The following is a 22704-nucleotide window of genomic DNA, read 5'->3' on the forward strand; positions in this document are numbered from 1 at the left end:
GAGCATCTTCGTACTGAGAAGCCATAAGTACTGAGCATCTTCGTACTGAGCATTTTAAATTTTAATTCTAAAACCCCTGAGTGACTTTTTCCACTATTAAAAGATACACAGTGATGCTGTGCGTGCCTCCCATGGATTCTAAGTGGAAAAGGTAATTTTCATACAAAAGGACCATCTGTATCTGTCCCACCTTGACAGACAAACTCAATTAACCTTTGCTATTCTCTTCCAATCTACTCTTTTAGACAAAAGCAGTGATCCACAAACAATACGTTACCATCAGAATCTCAACCACTGTGACACCAAGAGATATAGTCCTATCAGCAGTATCGGAAAATAAACAACTTAGATTAGTTTCTCTAAGAAATATGGATTATATTCATGTCACACTTGAGCTGTCAGAAACATTAGGTTACTTTTAGCATAAATCTGCGTTGTACAGTGTGCAATATGCTGTCTGAATGACAAACCAGAATGGATTCAAGTTGCTGACGTAATTCAACTACATGTTAATATTAAATCCAATGTTTAAATTGTAATTGGCTATTTTATAGATTAGTCATGACTAATTTAAAAACAATGCTGGCATTCAATGAGTAGAACATCTATGACAACATTCTATAGTTCTATTTCATATGCAAATAAACAATCTACACAAGGCATTTCAAGGCAGTTTTGAACCAGTTCAAACAATGATCAGAAATGATCCAGTTGTCATGCCCTGCTTGATCATTCCTAGGTAACTTCTTTTCTCACTTGGGAGATTTAGAGAAATCAAGGAAGTTCCTTTAGTGGCTTTTTTAACCGTTATGCTGAACAAATCAATATGAATCTTGGCTTGCGTTTTTCTCAATAAACCAGAACCATTTTTCCCCCCTTAACTTATGACTATCATTTATAAGGGAAAACAATCCTGGTTTGGAAATAATGCTAAAGCAAACCATAGTTGGGAACATTTGGTCTGGTTTAGCAATGTCAACTGACAAGAAAAACCAAGTAGGAACAACTAACTAGTGCAGGGGTCTGCACAGACTTGTGGACAAGTCTTAAAAGAGCCAAGTTTGCAGACCCCTGAACTAGTGTATACCAGCACATCTGCTCATTGGACCACTGGTTCCACTATTTCTCTTATTTCACACGCGATGTTTCTATCCTCTCCTTGACTGTAATCTTGGACCATGGTCTAGCACACTATTTTTACGAAATATTCTGGTAAGCATTAGGTAAAGGACAAAGCCAGTGGAATAATTTTAATTTGATTGGTGGGATTTAGTACAAATTTTTCAAGGATCTGAACTACTACTGCTTTTCAGATTTACACAGAGATATGGGGCAAACTGTGGCCTTTAAGTTCCTTTGCTGAAATCCTTGGAACCCACCCCCAAAACATGATCGCTGGAAATGTAGTCACACACTGGTGTTAGTGCTACTTTCAAACAACACATTCTTTGCTTCAGTGACTACAGTAAAGGAAGTCCTCGATTTACAACAGTACATTTAACGACCAAAGTTACAACAGCACTTAAAAATTGACTTACGACTGTTTTTCACACTTATGACCACTGCAGCATCTCTTGGTCACATGATCAAAATTCAGTTGTTTGGCTTCTGACTCATATTTGACAGTTGTTCTGTCCTCCTTCGCCTCCGTCCGAGTGATGGCTTAATTAGCCGGCACTATCAGCTCTGGCAGCAAAATAGCGAGCGCCTGCCAAGTGTCTCTGTTATATGCCCCGACGCCAATGAGTCACCCAGGAACAAACTCTTAGTTAATCAGTTGATTTGCCTGCTACGAAGAGACACAGCAGCTCTGGCTGCCTTTATATCCTGTAGGGTGTAGCTCCGTGACTCAGCATTTCCTAGGCCTGCCCCATCCCTGCTTCTGTTGTTCCCTCCTCTCCTGCCTACTAAACCTAGGGTCCAACCAAGCCTGATTGCCATCAGCTGGGTGTGAAGGCGTGGCCTGGGGGGGGAAAGAGTCAGGGGACGGAGGCCTCGTTATCTCTTCCACCTGACCTGCCTCTGGCTCCTGGAGCTGAGCCAGGGAAGCCGGTGCTCCCGAGGTAAGTCCTGACGGCCCTTCCCCCTCACTTTCCAAGTCACTTTCTGGCAGGAGGCCTGGCTCCAAGTCACTTTCTGGCAGGAGGCCTGGCTCGGGGGGCGCAGATACAATAACAGTTGCATTGTCCCAGGGTCATACAACCACCTTTTGCAACCTTCTGACAAAGTCAAGCTAGATTCACTTAACAAGTGTGTTACTAACTAAACAACTTCAATGATTCACTTAACAATGGTGGCAACAAAGGTCATAAAATTGTTAAGTGAATCACTGCAGTTGTTAAGCTAGTAACACGGTTGTTAAGTGAATCTGGCTTCCCCACTGATTTTGCTTGTCAGATGGTTGCAAAAGGTGATCATTGTGACCCTGGGACACTGCAACTGCCATAAATATGGGTCAGTTGCCAAGCAGCTAAATTTTGATCACATGACCATGGGGATGCTGTGTAACAGTCATTAAGTGTGAAAAATGGTCATAAGTCACTTTTCAGTGCTGTTGTAGCTTCAAATGGTCACTAAATGAACTGTTGTAAATCGAGGACTACCTAATAAAGCAACTATGTCTCTATAATAGTTTGTTCAATAAACTGTTTAAAATCTTAACTTAACATTTCTAGATACACCTCTTAAGACTAGCCTTTCCCATAGCGTTTCTGAAAGACAATACGTAAGGAAGATTTGGAAGAAATGGGTTGATTATATGTTTTATAACCATCATAAAAGACTAGATATTTGGATTTATACTGGATTTTGACGAGGAAGGACTAAAGTTGAATAGATATTGTAATTTCCCTGTATTGAAATTTTATAATCTGTTGTATTGAATTTTAAATAGAATATTCTCGAAAGATCTTATGTAAGAAAGACTTGGGGGGAAAATTATATGGTTATAGAAGCTATAAGGGAGATATTCTCTGAACTGGATTGGATTTTTATGCTTTAGCTGGTTTTAAATATTTTAGGATTAATTTGTTCTACTGATCTATATATTTTATTACTGTTTATTGTTAATTTTTTGAAGGATTTTGGTTATGTAAGGAGGAAGTCAGAGCTAGAGAGGGAGAATTGGTATAATAGTTTTGGGGAAAAAAATTTTTTTTAGCATATGTTTGTTTTATTTTTAACTATACCTTGTGTTTGTTCCGGGAAGCCGGGGGGGAGGGGGTTTGTGAAGGGAGAGGGGTTGGGGGGAAAGGGGGGAAAAAAATTTTTTGTAAAACTTTTTGAATAAAAAAAAAAAAAGACTAGCCTTTCCCTATGATGGGTTTGGAATTTTCAGAATTCACAAGATGATGGAAGACCCTGCTGAGGGAACAAGAGCTTCTGATCATCAGCCATTCCAAGGATTCCTACAGGTTTTATAAAAGAGCTTTGGAACCAGCATCATCAGCCACTAGGGATGTGGGGCCCTGAAATAGGGCCTCTCATGCAGTCAACTCCTTCAATGCGCTACTACCCTCATGTCTAGCACAGCCACCTCAATCATTTTAGGTGACTCCCACCTAAGGTGAGCTTTGAGGGTAGAGGTGATGGGAGTAACACCTTCTTAGCTGAGGTAGCAACTGCGTTCAGTTATCACATTCTAAAGAGCTTAAATGATGCCTGAGTTTTCTTAAATCCTTCACACACAAGTTGTTTAGGTCAACAAGCTCAACGCCTCTTGCAATTAATAATGTAATATACCAGTACCTGTTGGTACACCCAATTAATTTTTCCTTTTAGCTTTCCATGGCAATTACTTCATATTGCCTTCCAAATCACTGCCAAGGGAAGGAAATAAGAATAGAGGCCCTAGAAAAGGAAACTGGTAATTTGGGACATTATATTTACTTATTTAGTTTTAGTTTAGTTTTAGTTTTATTAAATTTTTATACCGCCCTTCTCCCGAAGGACTCAGGGCGGTGTACAGCCAAAAGGTAAAAAACATGAAAAAATACAGTTAAGACAACAATTTAAAACCGAGCAAATTAGAAGAAATGGCCAATATTAAAAAATTTAAAATTTCAAATTTCAAACCCCAAAATGATAAAACCCCAATTAAATTTTTTTAAAAATATTAGGCCAGTCCCGCTTGAATAAATAAGTGTGTTTTCAGCTCACGGCGGAAGGTCCAAAGATCAGGCACTTGACGTAATCCAGGGGGAAGTTTGTTCCAGAGCGTAGGAGCTCCCACAGAGAAGGCCCTGCCCCTGGGGGCCGCCAGCCGACATTGTTTGGCGGACGGCACCCTGAGAAGACCCTCTCTGTGTGAGCGTACGGGTCGGTGGGAGGCATACGGTAACAGCAGGCGGTCCCGTAAGTACCCAGGCTCTAAGCCATGGAGCGCTTTAAAGGTGGTGACCAAAATCTTAAAGCTTTAAAGACGTTTGTAATTCATATACAGGCAATATCATTGTCTGAAGCCTCTGAACAGCCTTTTCTTTTATCACTGTCCTTTTCAAAGAAGGGGAATTGCTTACAGTATTTCCAACCTTTAAAAGGCCATCTGTCTGAGACTTGACTGTTCCTGAGAATCATCTTTTGTAACTTCTCTTTGGGTAGTTTTGAAAAACAGCTCTTCCTAATTGGATAGGTCCCTAACTACATGAAGTGTAATCACTCCAAGGTTGCAGGCAAGTGGTAGCACAGAGCAGCGGTCACCAACTGGTGGTCCGTGGACCACTAGTGGTCCGTGAGAAAATTTTATTGGTCCGCAGAAAAATTATTTGCATTTTTTATATTACACTATATCAGGAGTCCTCAAACTACGGCCCCTGGGCCAAATACGTGCAATGAGCGTTTGTGTTGCTTCAGAGAGTCTCCCCCCTTCGGGGTCTTTTTGTGTGGGTCAGAGGGGGGCAGAAATTTCATCTTGGCCGCTTCGGCTTCCTTGTGCAGGGCTTTGGCCGAAGGCTGGAGGGAAGTGCTGCTGGTGGCAAACACCCGGAGGGCCTTGTTCCAGTGGGTCTGCCTCATGGCCTGGAACTGGCTGACCATCTCAGTCCGCTGAGCCTCCAGGCGGCGGTACCTGGCCTTGCACTCCCACAAGTCTTCCTTCTGCTTGGAAATCCTATGCTCGTAGTCCTCAGTGAGGTGCTTATGCTGAGCCTCCTTCACAGTCTGATCCAATTTGCACTGAGACAGCTGTTTTGCCAACTGTTTCTCATGGTGGCTGCTTAGCTCCAACAACTGCTTCCTGTCGGGGACCTAAGGAGCCCAGATGGAGAGGTGAGGATTGGCTAGGAGGGGAGGGGCAAGTAGAAGCTGGCGAGGTGCCCCTCGATGTGAGTGACATTGAGTTGGCCATGCTCACCTAGTCACATGCCCACCTACCCATGCCCACCCAGCCGGTCATTAGGCAGATCGTATTAGTGGTCTATGGGATTTAAAATTATGAACGTAGTGGTCCCTGAGGTCTGAAAGGTTGGTGATCCCTGGCACAGAGGATCTGCAGCCTGAAGGCCCAAATTGTATCTCCACGGAAAAGTAGCTTGAAATGTCAAACAGCCATTGCCACTCAGACAGAGGCATGGTCTGCATCAGTATATCATATTTTTTATGCTTTTCAGGCTATTATCATTTATTCAGGGGGGTTTATATCTAAGTATAGTTCCCACTGATGCAAATCCTGTTTTCATAATAAATGTAAGATAATGAAGTAACGTGTTAAGTTTTTATCCAGACCAATAGCAGGTTCCACAAACGCTATGATTTTTACCATCCCGTTTTTCTGCATACCAATTCTGTGGGGTCTGGTAGGATGAGTAATAGTCGAAGTTTAACCAATGTGCCTCATGGCTAAGTGGGGATTTGAACCAATATCCTCAGTTCTGGTCAAATGCTCCATTCTAGTTACATTTATGTAAAAATACAAAACCAGTAACAACGAAAAGAATGACTCCCCAAATGCTGATAAAGATTCCCAATAAATCTGAAAACAGAATCTTAATTAACATATACCTATTTTGAGAAGGGAAGACTCTAAGACTAAGCATGACAATTCTATGTTTGTCTTTTTCTAAAAACACATCTGCTCCTCCCTCGATATATGCTGGACTCCAATTTCCATCATCACTGACAATTAGCAATAATAACTGGGAATAATGGCAGTTTTATCCCCAAACCCCTGGGGAATATCAAGTTATGGAAGAGGTCATGTGCTTTGAACCTGTAGAACCACAGCAATTCCAGTGATTCTCAAAGAAAACTCACATCTTAATTTATCAAACAAGGCCCTGCCTTTACTCATTTATACAGTACCTGCCATTGGTTTCCTGACTGGCTTGTCATATAAGTTGTTGGGAGGCTTCGGAGGCTGCTCTTAACAGGTGACCCCGTCAATGGGCTTCCCATATCACCAGAGGTAGTTTCGGTGGCCACAGCCATTTGATACTGAGAATAGTTGTACAGGTTGTTGTAATAAGGATACAGGGATGGCTGGTATAAACTGCTGTAGTAGGTGGGGTCCATAACTAAGTCAGATGTGCTCTCCAGATGCCCTCTGCTGGCCAGGGAAGGAATGTCTTGAATCAGCATCCGTCCTTCTGCGGAAAGAGAAGGAAGGGGGGGGGAAGAGAAAGAATAGAAGAAAGAACCAATTATTCAACAGCAGAAACAACTAGAAAAACCTGCATTTTATCCCTCAGTGCATTTTGGATTACAGAATGCAATTCAAAGCAAAGAAACAACAAGGGAGCAGCAACTAAAAAGATGATGGAAATAATAGAAGAATGAGTTCAAAATAAATCTTTTTCTACATTATCTCAGATGCCACAAGGGGGAAAAAAATCATAATTGTCAATTCATCAAAAAGCATTTAGTGTTTCCAGTCCTCCTGCATAGCTCAATTACATTACTACCTCTTCTCCTTTTTTCTTATTTGCCATTTTTATGTCCTGCTTTTCCAACTAGAGTGGAGTCAATTCTAGTAAAATTTAGATGGATTAAGCAGATGGTTTGCCTTCACACCAAACTAACAACACCCTGTATGGCACCTGGTTCCACATCACCGATGGTGGCAGAAATGAGAGGACATGTACATGTAGTTCTTGACTTATGACTATAATTAAGCCCAGAATTATAGTTGTAAATCATTAAGGCCCTAAGTCAAGGCACTCTAGTGACTAGAAGAAAATTTCTGGCCATTTTTGTGGCAATTGTTAAGCAAACATCACAGTCATTAAGCAAACTCCATGGTTGTTAAGTGAACCCACCGAATGGGCAATTTTGTGGGAAACTAGCAAAAAACATTGCAAATCACGGTGATGTGAGCATAGAATCTCAGGATGGGATGTAAAGCTAACCCACCCAACGTGCGGCCATGTGACTGTGGAGGGAGGCAGTGAACCATTTACAATAGATCGTAAAGCACCCGTTCTGTAGCTGTCATAAATTCAAACAGTCATAAAACAGTCATTAAGCAAGGACTATCTGTAGGTCTTCTTCAGTCCTCAAATTGCATTTACACAGTAATAGAGAAGAAACACAGAAAGAACCTCTGTAAAACTTGTAAACATACCTCAAAGCACATGGCTGTGGATGATAGGAAGTTGTAGCCAGGCATATAAAGAAGGAAGCACTTACCTGCACGAAAAGGGTTGTCTTGGATATTCCCCAAAAGTAGAGCAATGGAACTGTGACATTATACCTTGCTTTCCTTTCCCTAACATGTGTGAAATGTTGCCGTTCTACACTCCATATCACAATCACAAGGAAGTATTCATGCACATATTATCAAGTAATTCTGAGTCTGCAAAGGTACTATGTCTTCAACTAGATTTGGCTGTTACTCACTGGAATATTTGAGATGCAATCATACTATAGTTTGATTACTGGGACAATGTAACTGCAGTTATCTTCTAAACCAGGAGGAAAATATATGGATCATATCAAATTTAAAAAAACCAAATTTACTATTTGGGCACAAAAAAGAAAAAAAGATACCAAGTATGGAAAGGATAAGGGTAATACTACTAATATTATTCCATGACATTCTTCCATCACTAAAATGAATTAAGCTACAATTCTCAAGAGTGACACCATCTGACCGTAACTGAGAAAAACCCAGATAAGCCTTTGAAAGTAGTCATGGAAATTAGACTGACCACTGCATTTAAATAGACAATTCTTTCTTGCCATTGTTTGCACTTTGAGGCAGCACACAACTAAGCTCTCACATGATTTATTATAATCTGAAAGCCAACTGAGAAAACAAGGTGAGGGCTACATCATCTTGCCACATGGCCTATCTTTGAATCAAGCTGTATTATCATATTAGCAATGTCATTCCTCATAAACTGTCAACAGTGGAAGCAATAATGATTCCGACAAAAAAAATGCCACACTTGGAATTAAATGGCTTCTACAATCAATAAACAAATCATTCTAAGCAACTGGTGGCTAATTCACTGGCTATAAATCAGAAAAGCACCCGATGTACACTGCAATATTGGAAAGGGAAGGGAAAGGAAATGGAAGGGAAGGGGGAAGGGAAGTTTATTTGTTACAGAGATCCACAATGGGGCAACTTCAAGACTGCAGCACAGACACAGTTTTTTCTTGAATTATAAAACCTAACAGGTAGAGTTGTATGTAAATAAAGAGAATTTATGTATGTATGTATGTATTTATGTATATGTCACCCATCTTCCTGATAAGGCAACTCTGGATGGCTTACAGATCATAAAAAGGCCGGTCTTTCCCCTTGAAAGAGGCGGTGGTGAGGCCCCTCCTCAAGAAGCCTTCCCTGGACCCGGCTGTTTTAGGTAATTATCGTCCGGTCTCCAACCTTCGCTTTGCGGCGAAGGTTGTAGAGAGTATGGTGGCATATCAGTTTCCCCTGCACCTGGAGGAAACTGTCTATCTGGACCCGTTCCAGTCCGGCTTCCGACCCGGTTACAGCACTGAGACGGCTTTGGTCGCGTTGGTGGATGATCTCTGGAGGGCCAGGGATAGGGGTTGTTCCTCTGCCCTGGTCCTATTAGACCTCTCAGCGGCTTTCGATACCATCGACCATGGTATCCTGCTGCGCCGGTTGGAGGGATTGGGAGTGAGGGGCACCGTTTATCGGTGGTTCTCCTCCTATCTCTCCGACCGGCCGCAGACGGTGGTGACGGGGGCAGAGGTCGACCCGCGCCTCACTTGTGGGTGCCGCGGGGGTCGATTCTCTCGCCTTCTGTTCAACATCTATATGAAGCCGCTGGGTGAGATCATCAGTGGCTTCAGTGTGAGGTACCAGCTGTACGCTGATGACACCCAGCTGTACTTTTCCACACCGGGCCACCCCAATGAAGCTATCGAAGTGCTGTCCCGGTGTTTGGAAGCCGTACGGGTCTGGATGGGGAGAAACAGGCTCAGGCTCAATCCCTCCAAGACGGAGTGGCTGTGGATGCCGGCATCCCGGTACAGTCAGCTGAGTCCACGGCTGACTGTTGGGAGCTGAGTCCACGGCTGACTGTTGGGAGCGAGTCATTGGCCCCGATGGAGAGGGTGCGCAACTTGGGCGTTCTCCTGGATGAAAGGCTGTCTTTTGAAGACCATCTGATGGCCGTCTCCAGGAGAGCTTTCCACCAGGTTCGCCTGGTGCGCCAGTTGCGCCCCTTTCTAGACCGGGATGCCTTGTGCACAGTCACTCATGCCCTTGTGACGTCTCGTCTGGATTACTGCAATGCTCTCTACATGGGGCTCCCCTTGAAGGGCATCCGGAGGCTTCAGTTAGTCCAGAATGCAGCTGCGTGGGTGATAGAGGGAGCCCCTCGTGGCTCCCGCGTGACACCTATCCTGCGCAGGCTGCACTGGCTACCTGTGGCCTTCCGGGTGCGCTTCAAGGTGTTGGTGAACGTCTTTAAAGCGCTCCATGGCATAGGGCCGGGCTATTTACGGGACCGCCTGCTGCTACCGAATACCTCTCACCGACCCGTGCGCTCTCACAGAGAGGGACTCCTCAGGGTGCCGCGACAGTGTCGTCTGGCGACGCCCAGGGAAAGGGCCTTCTCTGTGGGGGCTCCCGCCCTCTGGAACGAACTCCCCCCAGGACTCCGTCAACTTCCGGACCTCCGAACCTTTCGTCGCGAGCTTAAAACTCACTTATTCATCTGCGCTGGACTGGGTTAGTTTTTAAATTTATGGGTTTTTAATGGGTTTTTATCTTAAATTTTTAATCTTGGCCAATTTAATAAGTTTTTTAATTGTATTTTAATCGTATTTATATTGTATTATTGTGTATTTTTTATCTGGCTGTGAACCGCCCTGAGTCCTTCGGGAGAAGGGCGGTATAAAAATTTAAATAATAAATAAAATAAATAAATAAACAGAAAAGCAACTAAAATTTTAAAGCTATGCAAATTAAAATTTGAAAACATGCAAAAAACCAGGAACCAAGAGACAAGACAGTACAAGGATGAGGTCTCACTCTTTCAATCGCCTCCAGCAGTGGTTGGGGGCCCAAACCAACTAGTAAAACAAATTTTAATACCCTTTCAGAAGCCCAAAAGCACATGGGAGCAGTTCTCCCCGGTGGTAGTTTCACAGGATCAAGGCAACAGGGAAAAAGGCTTTTCCTTGACTTTGCCTGCCACAATTCCTTACAAAAAGGAGGTTTGTAGCAGGCCTCTTCCAGTGACAGTGAATTAAGCTTAGAATTAAGGAACTGGACACTCTCAGCTTCCATATAAGCACTGAGACAGTGGGGGTTACCCCTGGTTTGGACTGGTTCGCAAGAACCGGTAATAAAACCGGTGGGAGGCTCTGCCCACCGACCCGGATATTGTCATAGGCGATCTGCGCATGCGCAGAAGCGCGCGCCTGTGTGAAGCGAGTGGCGCACGGGCTCCCATTGCGAACTGGTAGTAAAGGTAAGTAGAACCCACCCCTGCATTGAGATCCAAGCTTTCATATCAAAATTATGTTGTTTTCTTGGTTATATTTTAAGCTGCCTGTTTTTGGGAAGGAGGGATGTGGAATAGAGGGTTGGTACTTGGAAACCCTTCCCAAGTTATCTGTTGGAGAGAGACTGGCTAAGCCAGGGGGAGGAGTCCTTATATAGGCACAAGAGAGCAGATCTTACTCCCTTTGAATGCCACTGAATCTTATCTAGTTTGGTCTTGGTGCAAACTGCCAGTCTGGGATGATTCCCATGAAGGGTAGAGCTACCCTACTTACCAGGCCTTGCACACTCTGCCACCTGCCTCGCCTTGCTGGCCCACTTCTTCTGCGGTCGCTTGCGCGTGTCATCCCTGGCCTGTTTTGCTGTCAGAGCCCTTCAGGAAAGGTGTCTGCAGCTGAGAAACAGGCTCCGGATTGATGTGCACACTGCCCCTGGCCTCCATTTCGCTGTCAGAGGCCTTTCCGGAAAGCCCTCTGCAGCCGATAACGGAGCTCCAGATTCATTCGGAGCCAGTTTCTTAGCTGCAGACACCTTTCCTAAAGGCTTCTGACAGCGAAACAGAGGCTGGGGGTGAAGTGTACAAGCAGTGACAAGTGGGCCAGAAGCGGGTTTCTGCTGGGCAGGGTTGTCGGTGTTGCCGCTGCAAGATGAGTCAGTGGAAGACTACACCCCCGCCCAAAAAATAAGACCTGGTGCCTTTTTTGATGAAAAAAAATATATAAGACTGGGTCTTATTTTCTTCATATAGAATAAAACAGAATAGAATAGAATTTATTGGCCAAGTGTGATTGGACACACAAGGAATATGTGTTCAGACCTGACATTATCCCAAATCAGTAAGAAATGTCTAGTAAATTGCCTGGAGATTTACTAGTAGATTCTGATCTTCTCTATGTGTATATGTGAAATCCTAGGCTTAGAAAACTTGGAACTCCGTCGCCTTCGACAAGACCTAAGTTTAACTCACAGAATCATCTATTGTAATGTCCTTCCTGTCAAAGACTACTTCAGCTTTAATTGCAATAATACAAGGGCAACCAATAGATTTAAACTTAATGCTTTAATCTAGATTGCAGAAAATATGACTTCTGTAACAGAATCATCAGTGCTTGGAATACTTTACCTGACTCTGTGGTCTCTTCCCATAATCCTAAAAGCTTTAACCAAAAACTTTCTACTATTGACCTCATCCCATTCCTAAGAGGACCATAAGGGGCGTGCATAAGCGCACAAACGTGCCTACCGTTCCTGTCCTATTGTTTTTCTTTTCTTCTTCCTATATATATATATATGCTCATACCTCCTAATATTTACTCATATATATGTTTATATGCTATATAATCGTTTTGTATGATGTTGTGACAAAATAAATAAATAAATAAATAAAATATATTTGATCTGGACAAACTTCTGTTCAAAAAAAGAACAGGGGCAAGCCAAGGTATTTTGTTATATGCGGCCTACTGGGAAAAGAATTATGCCATATTTTTTTTTCAGTTTAGGAAATCAACAGTTAATCAGCATAGTTACAGAAATATACCATGATATTGTAAATAATTCCAAGAAGATACATTAGTTAGAGAAAAAGAAGTATTTTTTCAATTAAATCTAGCTATACTTCAAAATACTAGAAACTATGAATATTTAACATAAGGTACTTACTGTATAAAGGCTGCAACTGTGGAAAACTTAACAATTCAAAGGCAAAAGGGAATTTTAAATTGTACAAAAATAAATGTGGAGACTCTGCATTGGTTTCCATTTTTTAAAAGGTCAGTATAATATAGGATTCAATTTCTAATAGTCATGGGGATGATTTTTTTTTAATATCTCAATTGTTCTCCATGTTATAAAGTCTTTAGACAGCGTCTATTCTGTTCCATACTTTCAATGAGAAACACATATTTTTTATCCCCAGATCAATAACTCATTTGATAAATATCCTTATTGATCTTTCACTTGGACGAAGGCATCAGGAAGACAGGATATTATGAGTTGTTAGCAATCATTCATTTTTGTAGAAGGTACAATTCACAAACTTTGAAAGAAAACACAGCTATGAAGTCAGCTATGTTGCAAAACAAATGGCTCTATCCCGAAGGTACAAGATGTCCCCCAAAGGAAGTTACTGCACTTGGCTAGCAAAGTTTTTTTCCTTCAACTATCTTGGCAGCATTTAAGAACTGCTTCTTAAGCAGTTGCAGGTGAATCCAAGCCAGCCTTCCTCAATTTAGCAGCCTCCAGATGTGCTGTATCACAACTTCAAGAATTTCCAATCAGCATTTCTACATCTGGAGGGCACCAGGAAGGGGAAGACAGCAAACATTTATCTGAACACATACACTGCACTTTCTTTTCCATCCAGCAAACAGGCGTCAGTCTCTCCCACATAATCAGGAGCTAATACAGGCAGTCCTCAAGTTAGAATAGAATAGAATAGAATTTTTATTGACCAAGTATGATTGGACACACAAGGAATTTGTCTTCGTGCATATGCTCTCTGTGTACATAAAAGAAAACATACGTTCATCAAGGTACAACATTTACAACACAAATGATGGTCAATATATCAATATAAATCATAAGGATTACCAGCAACAAAGTTACAGTTATACAGTCATAAGTGGAAAGAGATTGGTGATGGGAACGATGAGAAGATTAATACTACTGCAGATTTAGTAAATAGTTTGACAGTGTTGAGGGAATTATTTGTTTAGCAGAGTGATGGGCTTCGGGAAAAAACTGTTCTTGTGTCTAGTTATTCTGGTGTGCAGTGCTCTAAAGCGTCGTTTTGAGGGTAGGAGTTGAAACAGTTTATGTCCTGAATGTGAGGGATCTGTAAATATTTTCACGGCCCTCTTCTTGATTCGTGCAGTATACAGGTCCTCAATGGAAGGCAGGTTGGTAGCAATTATTTTTTCTGCAGTTCTAATTATCCTCTGAAGTCTGTGTCTTTCTTGTTGGGTTGCAGAACCGAACCAGACAGTTATAGAGGTGCAAATGACAGACTCAATAATTCCTCTGTAGAACTGAATCAGCAGCTCCTTGGGCAGTTTGAGCTTACTGAGTTGGCGCAGAAAGAACATTCTTTGTTGTCCTTTTTTGATGATGTTTTTGATGTTAGCTGTCCATTTTAGATCTTGCGATATGATAGAACCTAGAAATTTAAAGGTTTCTACTGTTGATACTATGTTGTCTAGTATTGTGAGAGGTGGAAAGGTGAAAGCAATTAGGACTAGGATTTCCGTCGCTAAGTGACACGGTTGTAAATTGTGATGTCACTTAACCACATTGCTTAGCGATGGCAATCCAGGTCATTGTTGTAACTCATTACATAGGAAGTGAAGGGAGTCCCAAGTAAACAATGTAAGGGTGCCACGGGAGGGTTGGGGGGGTCCTGAGAGGCCCGGCAGAGGCCATGCATGAATTGGGGGTGCTGCTGCAGTGCAAAATTAACTCAGGAAACCGGAGATAGAGGGTGAAGGGTCCATGCATGTATGCAAACACAGGGAGGCCAGACAAAGAGGGTGCTACAGTTTGTGGGAGAAGTCATTCACCCCAAGGGCTGGGGAATGGAATAAGACTCAGAAGTAAAAAAGTAGACAAATACTAAAAAGAGAAGCCTGGAACCTTTCACTACTTTTTCCCCAATAAATCAAGACACAAAGCAACCCTTCCTTTTTCTTCTTCTTAAAACAGTGGCATATTAATGTGCAGTGGTAATAGTTGAGTGGTGGGGAGATCTGTGTTGATCAGAGTGAAATAGCAAAGTGTTGTCAGTTGGCCCTGTGGGAACTTCTTTTTTGACAATTGGAATTTGGGCGAACCTGTAGTGATAAAAACTACTGGTTCAAGCGAACCGGTAGTAAAAAATGCTTTAAAAAGTTTTTTAAAAAAGGTTCCGACGATCATAGCTGCGCCACACGATAATCGGAACTTTTTTTTTTACTTTTTAAAAGCATTTTTTACTACCTATTCACCAGAACCGGTAGTAAAATAATGCTTTAAAAAAGAAAAAAAAGGTTCCGAGGATCGCACGGCACAGCTGATTGTCAATCAGCTGTGCCGCGCGATCGTCGGAACCTTTTTTTTAAAGCATTTTTTTTACTACCAGTGCTGGCAAATAGGTAGTAAAAAAATGCTTTAAAAAAGAAAAAAGGTTCTGAGAATTGTGCGGCACAGCTATGATCATCGAAACCTTTTTTCCCCCTGTTTTAAAGCATTTTTTTACTACCAATTCGCCCAAATCGGTAGTAAAAAAATTTTTTTTAAAAAAAAAGTTGACCATGCCCACCCAATCATATGACACCCCCCCACCAAGCCATGCCCACAGAACCAGTAGCATATTTTACATTTCATCACTGGTTTATAGTGGGGAAAAAAATTGCTAAAAAAAAATACGGATTGATGTAATTCTTGCAATTCTTATGGATTGCTCTCACTATGATGTGCTTCAGGTCACTTTTCTGGAAATGAATTTGAAACATTCAGTTTTAATAGCAATAGCACTTAGACTTAAATATCGCTTCAGAGTGCTTTACAGCCCTCTCTGTAAAGGGCTGAGCAGTTTACAGAGTTAGCATATTGCCCCCAACAATCTGTGTCCTCATTTTACCGACTTCGGAAGGAAGGAAAGCTGAGTCAACCTTGAGCCAGTGATAATCAAACTCCTGGTAATCACCAGAATTAGCCTGCAACACTGTGCTACCACGGCTCTTTATATCCCATTACAATCTATCCATACTGGTCTGTGATGTAGCTGTCATAGGTAGCTGTTAGAAGCATGGTACCTGTTCATTGTAATAACATTTGCAAGGTTCTTATTTTTTAATACACATAATGTCACGATAATATCACAAGGCTAAAATATTAACAATCATTTTATGGTATTTATATTATTTTATTATACCATATTACAACAATAAGATTATAGTCACAACTTTAACAATGATTTAAAGTCATCACAAACACAAAGCCATGATTTACTATAAAGCTTATCTTTGAATGTTTAATTCAAAGATGTTTTATAGTGTTCAATAGCTTTATTTTTGACATATGACTGTATCAGAACTCTGCTTATTATAAACAAAACGAAAGAAAAAGGTTCTGAGAATTGTGCGCACAGCTGATTGTCAATCAGCTGTGCCGCGCGATCGTCGGAACCTTTTTTTTAAAGCATTTTTTTTACTACCAGTGCTGGCAAATAGGTAGTAAAAAAATGCTTTAAAAAAGAAAAAAGGTTCTGAGAATTGTGCGGCACAGCTATGATCATCGAAACCTTTTTTTCCCCTGTTTTAAAGCATTTTTTTACTACCAATTCGCCCAAATCGGTAGTAAAAAAAAATTTTTTTAAAAAAAAAGTTGACCATGCCCACCCAATCATATGACCCCCCCACCACCAAGCCATGCCCACAGAACCAGTAGCATATTTTACATTTCATCACTGGTTTATAGTGGGGGAAAAAATTGCTAAAAAAAAATACGGATTGATGTAATTCTTGCAATTCTTTTTTTTTTATTCAAAAAGTTTTTATTAGTCAAAAAAGGTTTATACAAATACATATCAGGTATGGTAAATTTTCATTTTTCTTATCTAAAATAAGAATTTTACTCAAATTTTTTAACACATACAACAGCCATATGGCAAGCAGGTGACACGAAGTAGCTAAGTTTACAAATTTTAAATACGTAATAAAGAAGGGTCAAGAATAAACAGAATATCGTACAAAAGAGAATAAGGAAAACCAACACAATCCCAAATATCTTTATCACTTCCTAGTTTTGGATCTCAGAACTCTGGGTTCAGCCTGACCCAACTCCACGGGCGCAACAGCCGCTTCCGCCCCATGATCTATAACCTCCCCTTCTTCAATTCCTGGGTCATCTGATTCCAGGAGGGCTTTGTGTTCCTCCACATAGGCCGTAGCCTCCGCAATTGTACTAATTTTTTTCGTAATGCCCTCCCGGAAAATCATCAATCCCTCTGGCATCAGCCATCTGAAGCCCACTCCCTTCTGGTACAATTTGCTTGACAAAAAATAATATTTCTTTCTTTTTTCACGTACCTGTCTGGGAATCTGCCTCAGAATGGCTATCTCCCTGCCCCTGTAAATCAGTGCCCCACTCCTATGTTTTCTAAGAATTTCATCTCTCGTCTCTTCTCACAAATTTGACATGAACCTCTCTGGGAACTGCATGCGTGCGTGCATATTGCAATTAACTCTATAAACTCGATCCACATCCCAATTCATGAAATCAACACCTCTCCCAAGAAATTCTCCCAACAATTTAGTCACAACATCTCTCAAGTCTTCTTGGTCCACTTCTTCCAAATTTTGAAACCTAAGGAAATAAGACATTTTATCCATCTGTAGTCCAAGCACAGCATTGCCTGTCGTCTCCTCTCTTTTCTGCACTGCCCGCATCTCACCCTCCAAACCTTCCACTTTCTGCTTGTTTTCTGCTGAAACTTGTTGAGTATCCTTTAAATCCTTTTGGATAGTCACAATTTCTGCTCTTATTTCATCAATTTCTTGTCCATATTAGATAACTTTTCCAAAATTCTCTCCATCTCTCCAGCAGTTGGTCTCTGACCTTTGCCATTAAGGAAAAAAAATACAAAATCCTCAGGCAGGCACAGTATCCTTGTAATTTCCTCCGGATCCACCAGGGGCACTCACAGGAGCAACGAGTCCAGAGTACAGTTAGTCAACCAGGAAGTCAAGGGAAGTGATGTCATCAAAATTCTCATAGTGAAGGCGGAAGCTGGACTCCACCACTGTTCCCCAGAGGGAGGGGGGGCCTCAAACCTTCCCTCCTAAATTTCTCCATCACCTCTTCTCTCCAGAGCTCCACAAAACCGGTAATCTTCTTATTTTAAGTTCTCCTCTCTCCAGAATGACTCGTGCTCCTTCCAACCGCAGGGGAGAAAAACCCCCGCACTCGGAGCAGTCCACTCACGTTTACGATATTCCCTTCCTTCTCCTCCTCAATTCTTCTCCGTTCCTGTTCACCACCAGGCTGCTGCAGTTATAAATCCAATGCCCGGTGTCACGGGCACAGCGCCCAGGCGACGACCAAAATAATGGCCGCGGCCTGTGGCCTCCAAACCCCGCCAAGCCTAGGACGCGCCAGCATCGGTCCCCACAGTCCTGTATGTCGGCTGGGAGACCCCTGGCGAGCCGTCCGTGCGGCAGGTGTCCTTTTCGGAACACCTGGCCCCTGAGGGCCTCGGCGGCGGCCGGATTCGGACGCTGGAGGCAGGAGAAGCCTTCCAGACGTCCGTTGCCGCTGGACACCGGAAGTCGTCTCTTAATTCTTGCAATTCTTATGGATTGCTCTCACCATGATGTACTTCAGGTCACTTTTCTGGAAATGAATTTGAAACATTCAGTTTTAATAGCAATAGCACTTAGACTTAAATATCGCTTCAGAGTGCTTTACAGCCCTCTCTGTAAAGGGCTGAGCAGTTTACAGAGTTAGCATATTGCCCCCAACAATCTGTGTCCTCATTTTACCGACTTCGGAAGGAAGGAAAGCTGAGTCAACCTTGAGCCAGTGATAATCAAACTCCTGGTAATCACCAGAATTAGCCTGCAACACTGTGCTACCACGGCTCTTTATATCCCATTACAATCTATCCATACTGGTCTGTGATGTAGCTGTCATAGGTAGCTGTTAGAAGCATGGTACCTGTTCATTGTAATAACATTTGCAAGGTTCTTATTTTTTAATACACATAATGTCACGATAATATCACAAGGCTAAAATATTAACAATCATTTTATGGTATTTATATTATTTTATTATACCATATTACAACAATAAGATTATAGTCACAACTTTAACAATGATTTAAAGTCATCACAAACACAAAGCCATGATTTACTATAAAGCTTATCTTTGAATGTTTAATTCAAAGATAAGCTTTATAGTGTTCAATAGCTTTATTTTTTGACATATGACTGTATCAGAACTCTGCTTATTATAAACAAAACGAAAGAAAAAAAGACATAAATGCACTATCTAAAAGCATATTCTTCCCTTGGAAACTAAACTCCAGTATTAGAACTTTCTTTCGTCTGACAAATGATGGACAAATGTACAGAAAATACAGAATGACAGCAATGCATCATATGGATGATATATATGATCTTTACCCATAAAAAGTAGAAGGTCCAAAACATTATTTCTACTCTAAGCCCTTCATGAGGAAACATCCAGGGATAATTTAGAATAAAATACAGCATAGACTAGATAAAACCTACCAGCAAACCCATCAAACTTAATAAACCAATGATTGGATGGTCTCTTATTTCCAGAAGAAATCAGGCCTATGCCTGGAAAGCCCAAAAATCTATGCTAGATTTTTCTGGCAGATTAATTTTCCTGCTAGTATGTTTTGATGTCCAAATATTTTCTCATTCATGATCTATGGAAGAGTCAGTAAATCTCCTTTTGGGAAAGATTTTCTCTCTGGAAGTAAACTGCAATAGAGAAGAACCAATTCACCATTAATTTAGAAAGTTCCATTTGAAAAAAAGCCACACAAGACAAATGAGGAGGTCATTCTGACATGTACTCTGGAGTTGATTAGTTAATAGTGGCCAAGTGCAGCTCATTTAAACTGACCATCTATTCAGCATTGTCTACTCTTTGAGCTAATATGAGAACTGGTATGTCCTCTTCAGATTCAGGGATGCCAAAGGAATTTTTATGTGTACTGAAACAATCCAGTTGATTCCATTATGTTTTCCCCTGGAAGTATTCTTAACCACAATCTTTAAAGCAATTAGCAACTAGAGTAATTCAAGTGAGTTAGCATGTGGTCACAATCTTCAGACTGTATGTTTTAAGAGCTTTAAATAACACATTGCTCACTTATAACTGTGGTTCTTCAAATGATAAACTGTGTCTTTACATACACACGAACACACACAAATAACTCAAGGTGCGAACATAATACACCTTCCTCCTATTTTTTTCCCGTAACAACAACCCTGTGAGATGGGTAGGGCCAAGAGTGAGTGCACCAAGATCATTCAGCTGGCTTTCATGACTAAGTCAGGACTAAAACTCACAGTCTCCAGGTTTCTAGCTTGGTGCTTTAACTACAAGATTAAGATAGGGCATTCTAATGCCTACGTGGGTGTTTACTGATGTTCTATGTCTTAATTTTGATGGGCCGTGATAGACATCTTCTTCCAATTTACATGCTTTGAAGTATTTTATTTGTTTAATCTCAGTTCCTTGAGAGTGATTCAGGACAACCACAGACTATAGCCACTGTCTACACAGGGTTGGAGAGATAACTGCATGAATGCACTAATGATCATTTGAAGACATAAGTAATGTGTTGTTCATCAATGTGATCCATTAGGTGCCTAGCTAGCTAACATCTTCAGGTGATGGAGAAAAGGCAGTTGGCTAACCACAAAGACAGCACAATATCCAGGTGCAACATCTGATCAAGTATGTACGATTTCATAGCTTATTAGTAACCTTGACTATCACTAAGTGTTGCATCTTTTTATTCTTGATGAATGTATTTTATTCTCCTTATGTACACTGAGAGCATATACACCAAAGACAAATTCCTTGTGTGTCCAGTCACACTTGGCCAATAAAGAATTCTATTCTATTCTATTCTATTCTATTCTATTCTATTCTATTCTATTCTATTCTATTCTATTCTATTCTATTCTATTCCATTCCATTCCATTCCATTCCATTCCATTCCATTCCATTCCATTCCATTGCTTTACAAAGACATATGGTTCAAGAGGCAGCTTTACAAATGTCAGATAATAAAATGTGATGAAGAGATGCACTGGATGCAAACTGAGCCTACAGCAGCAGTGGCAGAGGGAAAAACTTGATACAATTAAAAATTTATCTCAACTCTAACCCAAGTTTTATATGCTGCAAGGAGACCATAAGATGTTAGACGAAAAAGATATAAGCATCTGCAGTAGGTAAACAGAGGAGAAAACTATCTCCCTGGTTCTCCCAAGCATTACAAACTCAAAATGTCAAATGTTTATGGAGCACACAGTAAGTGGCAAAACCAGAAGCAGAGTTCAGCCTTTGGCTGAATAAACAAAGTCAACCGGTGAGTCATCATCATCATCATCATTACTAAATTCAATTTTGGTGGCTTGACTCCAGAAGTACTCTGGGCAGCATAAAAATTGAACAAATAAACCTGAGGTATATGAGAGTAATTACTGTGCTGAGGTCTATCTGCTGCTCAGTACAGAAAAACAGCATTTTATAATGTTGCTCAACACAGAAAACAGAGTTAGAACATACCAAATGGATGATTCATTGTAGAGCCGCTACTGGAGGACCTCCAATGAAGATCACACCCTCTCGCTAGATTACATTGTCAAACCCTTGCCAAAACTTACTATCCAGTAGCTTCAATCTTGCCCTCTGGGGCAACCGAGAGTAAGTGTTTCTCCCTTTCATATTAAGTGCGTCTACAGGGTCAAACATACTCACTGTAGTTTCCTTGAGTGGGGAACTCAAGGAAAGATGCTGCTGCACTAAAGGAGTCCTTGATGCCCGGGTCTGTCTTCTTCTTTGATATACAGGTAGTCCTCGACTTACAATCATTCATTTAGCAACTGTTTGAAATTACAGCAAGTACTGAGAAATGTGATTTACAACAACTGGGATTTACATCAAAGCATCCCCATGGTCACCGTGAACAAAATTAAGGCCCTTGGCAACCAGCATGTATTTATGATGATTGTAATATCCCAGTATCATATGATTGCCATTTGCGACCTTCACAGCTGGCTTCCGACAAGCAAATCCAGTGGGGAAAGCCTGATTTCTTTAATAACTGCATGATTCACTTAACAACTGAGGTGAGTTGCTTAACAACCATGGCAAAAAGGTTGTAAAATTGGGTGCAACTCACTTAAGGACCATCTTGCTTAGCAATGGAAATTTTGGTCTCAATTGTGCTCATAAATTGAGGTCTCCTTGTATCTAAGAGTACACTTAAGATAGAAATCCCATGGTTTAGATCCCCACGCTGAACTTATTAGACATCTAAATGTGCTTTAAAAAGTCTATTTACTGCACATTGGGGTTTATGGCTAATCTTTTTACAGTCTGCCTACACATTCTTAAAAGCACAATAAAAACTATTTTTCAGGCAAAGCCACTGGCCATCTTCAATTTTTTTTCTTTTGGTTATGTTGCGCTATCTCTTAACTGGAAGTAATTATTCACACATCCAAAACTTCTTTTCTGATCACAAAAGAAATTTAGATCCCGACTCAGCAGTTTCCAGCCCACCCCTCCCTTGGCTGAACGCATCCTCCCTTCCTCATTAACAGACCTGGCTTTAAGGCTGCGTTTGAGGTCGAACAAGAGCCTTGAATGAGAGTGGTGTGAAATCACTCCCTAAAGCCATAATCAGGAACCAGTGGAACAATATGTTTCTCCCACCAGACCTCTCATGACAAGAGCAATTTCTGCTGTCCCTTGTTGCTGGCCAGCTTTTCTCAGCCATCAAGGTTGTTTTTGGAATAGAGTGAGAAAGAGCACAACAGAAGCCAGAAGTTTTACCTGTTTTTTTTTTTAATGGTTTAAAGAAAAAAGATTCTCCTTGCAACTTGCATTGTTTCAGGGCTGAACTTGTAGCTTGCCATAAAGTTAATGTGCAGTGCCCTATTCATTTCAGTTAGGGCTGTGAGGTGTTGTTGTTGTTTTTTTGCCACCCCCAAAAAGAGCCATTATCTGTAATTACCCATCACCAAGTATAATTA

The 22704-nt window shown here is 41.2% G+C and overlaps 1 protein-coding gene across 1 annotated transcript in view; it reads right to left on the minus strand.

The window, feature by feature from the left end:
* DMRT1 (doublesex and mab-3 related transcription factor 1) overlaps nucleotides 1–22704 on the minus strand; it is an 86744-nt gene that overhangs the window by 40944 nt on the left and 23096 nt on the right. The window contains exon 3 of the mRNA XM_058169170.1: nucleotides 6298–6581. Within this exon, the coding sequence (XP_058025153.1) occupies nucleotides 6298–6581 (284 nt within the window). The remainder of the gene's footprint in view (nucleotides 1–6297; nucleotides 6582–22704) is intronic.

Source organism: Ahaetulla prasina, chromosome 2 (genome assembly GCF_028640845.1).
Source record: "Ahaetulla prasina isolate Xishuangbanna chromosome 2, ASM2864084v1, whole genome shotgun sequence".
In the NCBI taxonomy this organism is placed as follows: domain Eukaryota; kingdom Metazoa; phylum Chordata; class Lepidosauria; order Squamata; family Colubridae; genus Ahaetulla; species Ahaetulla prasina.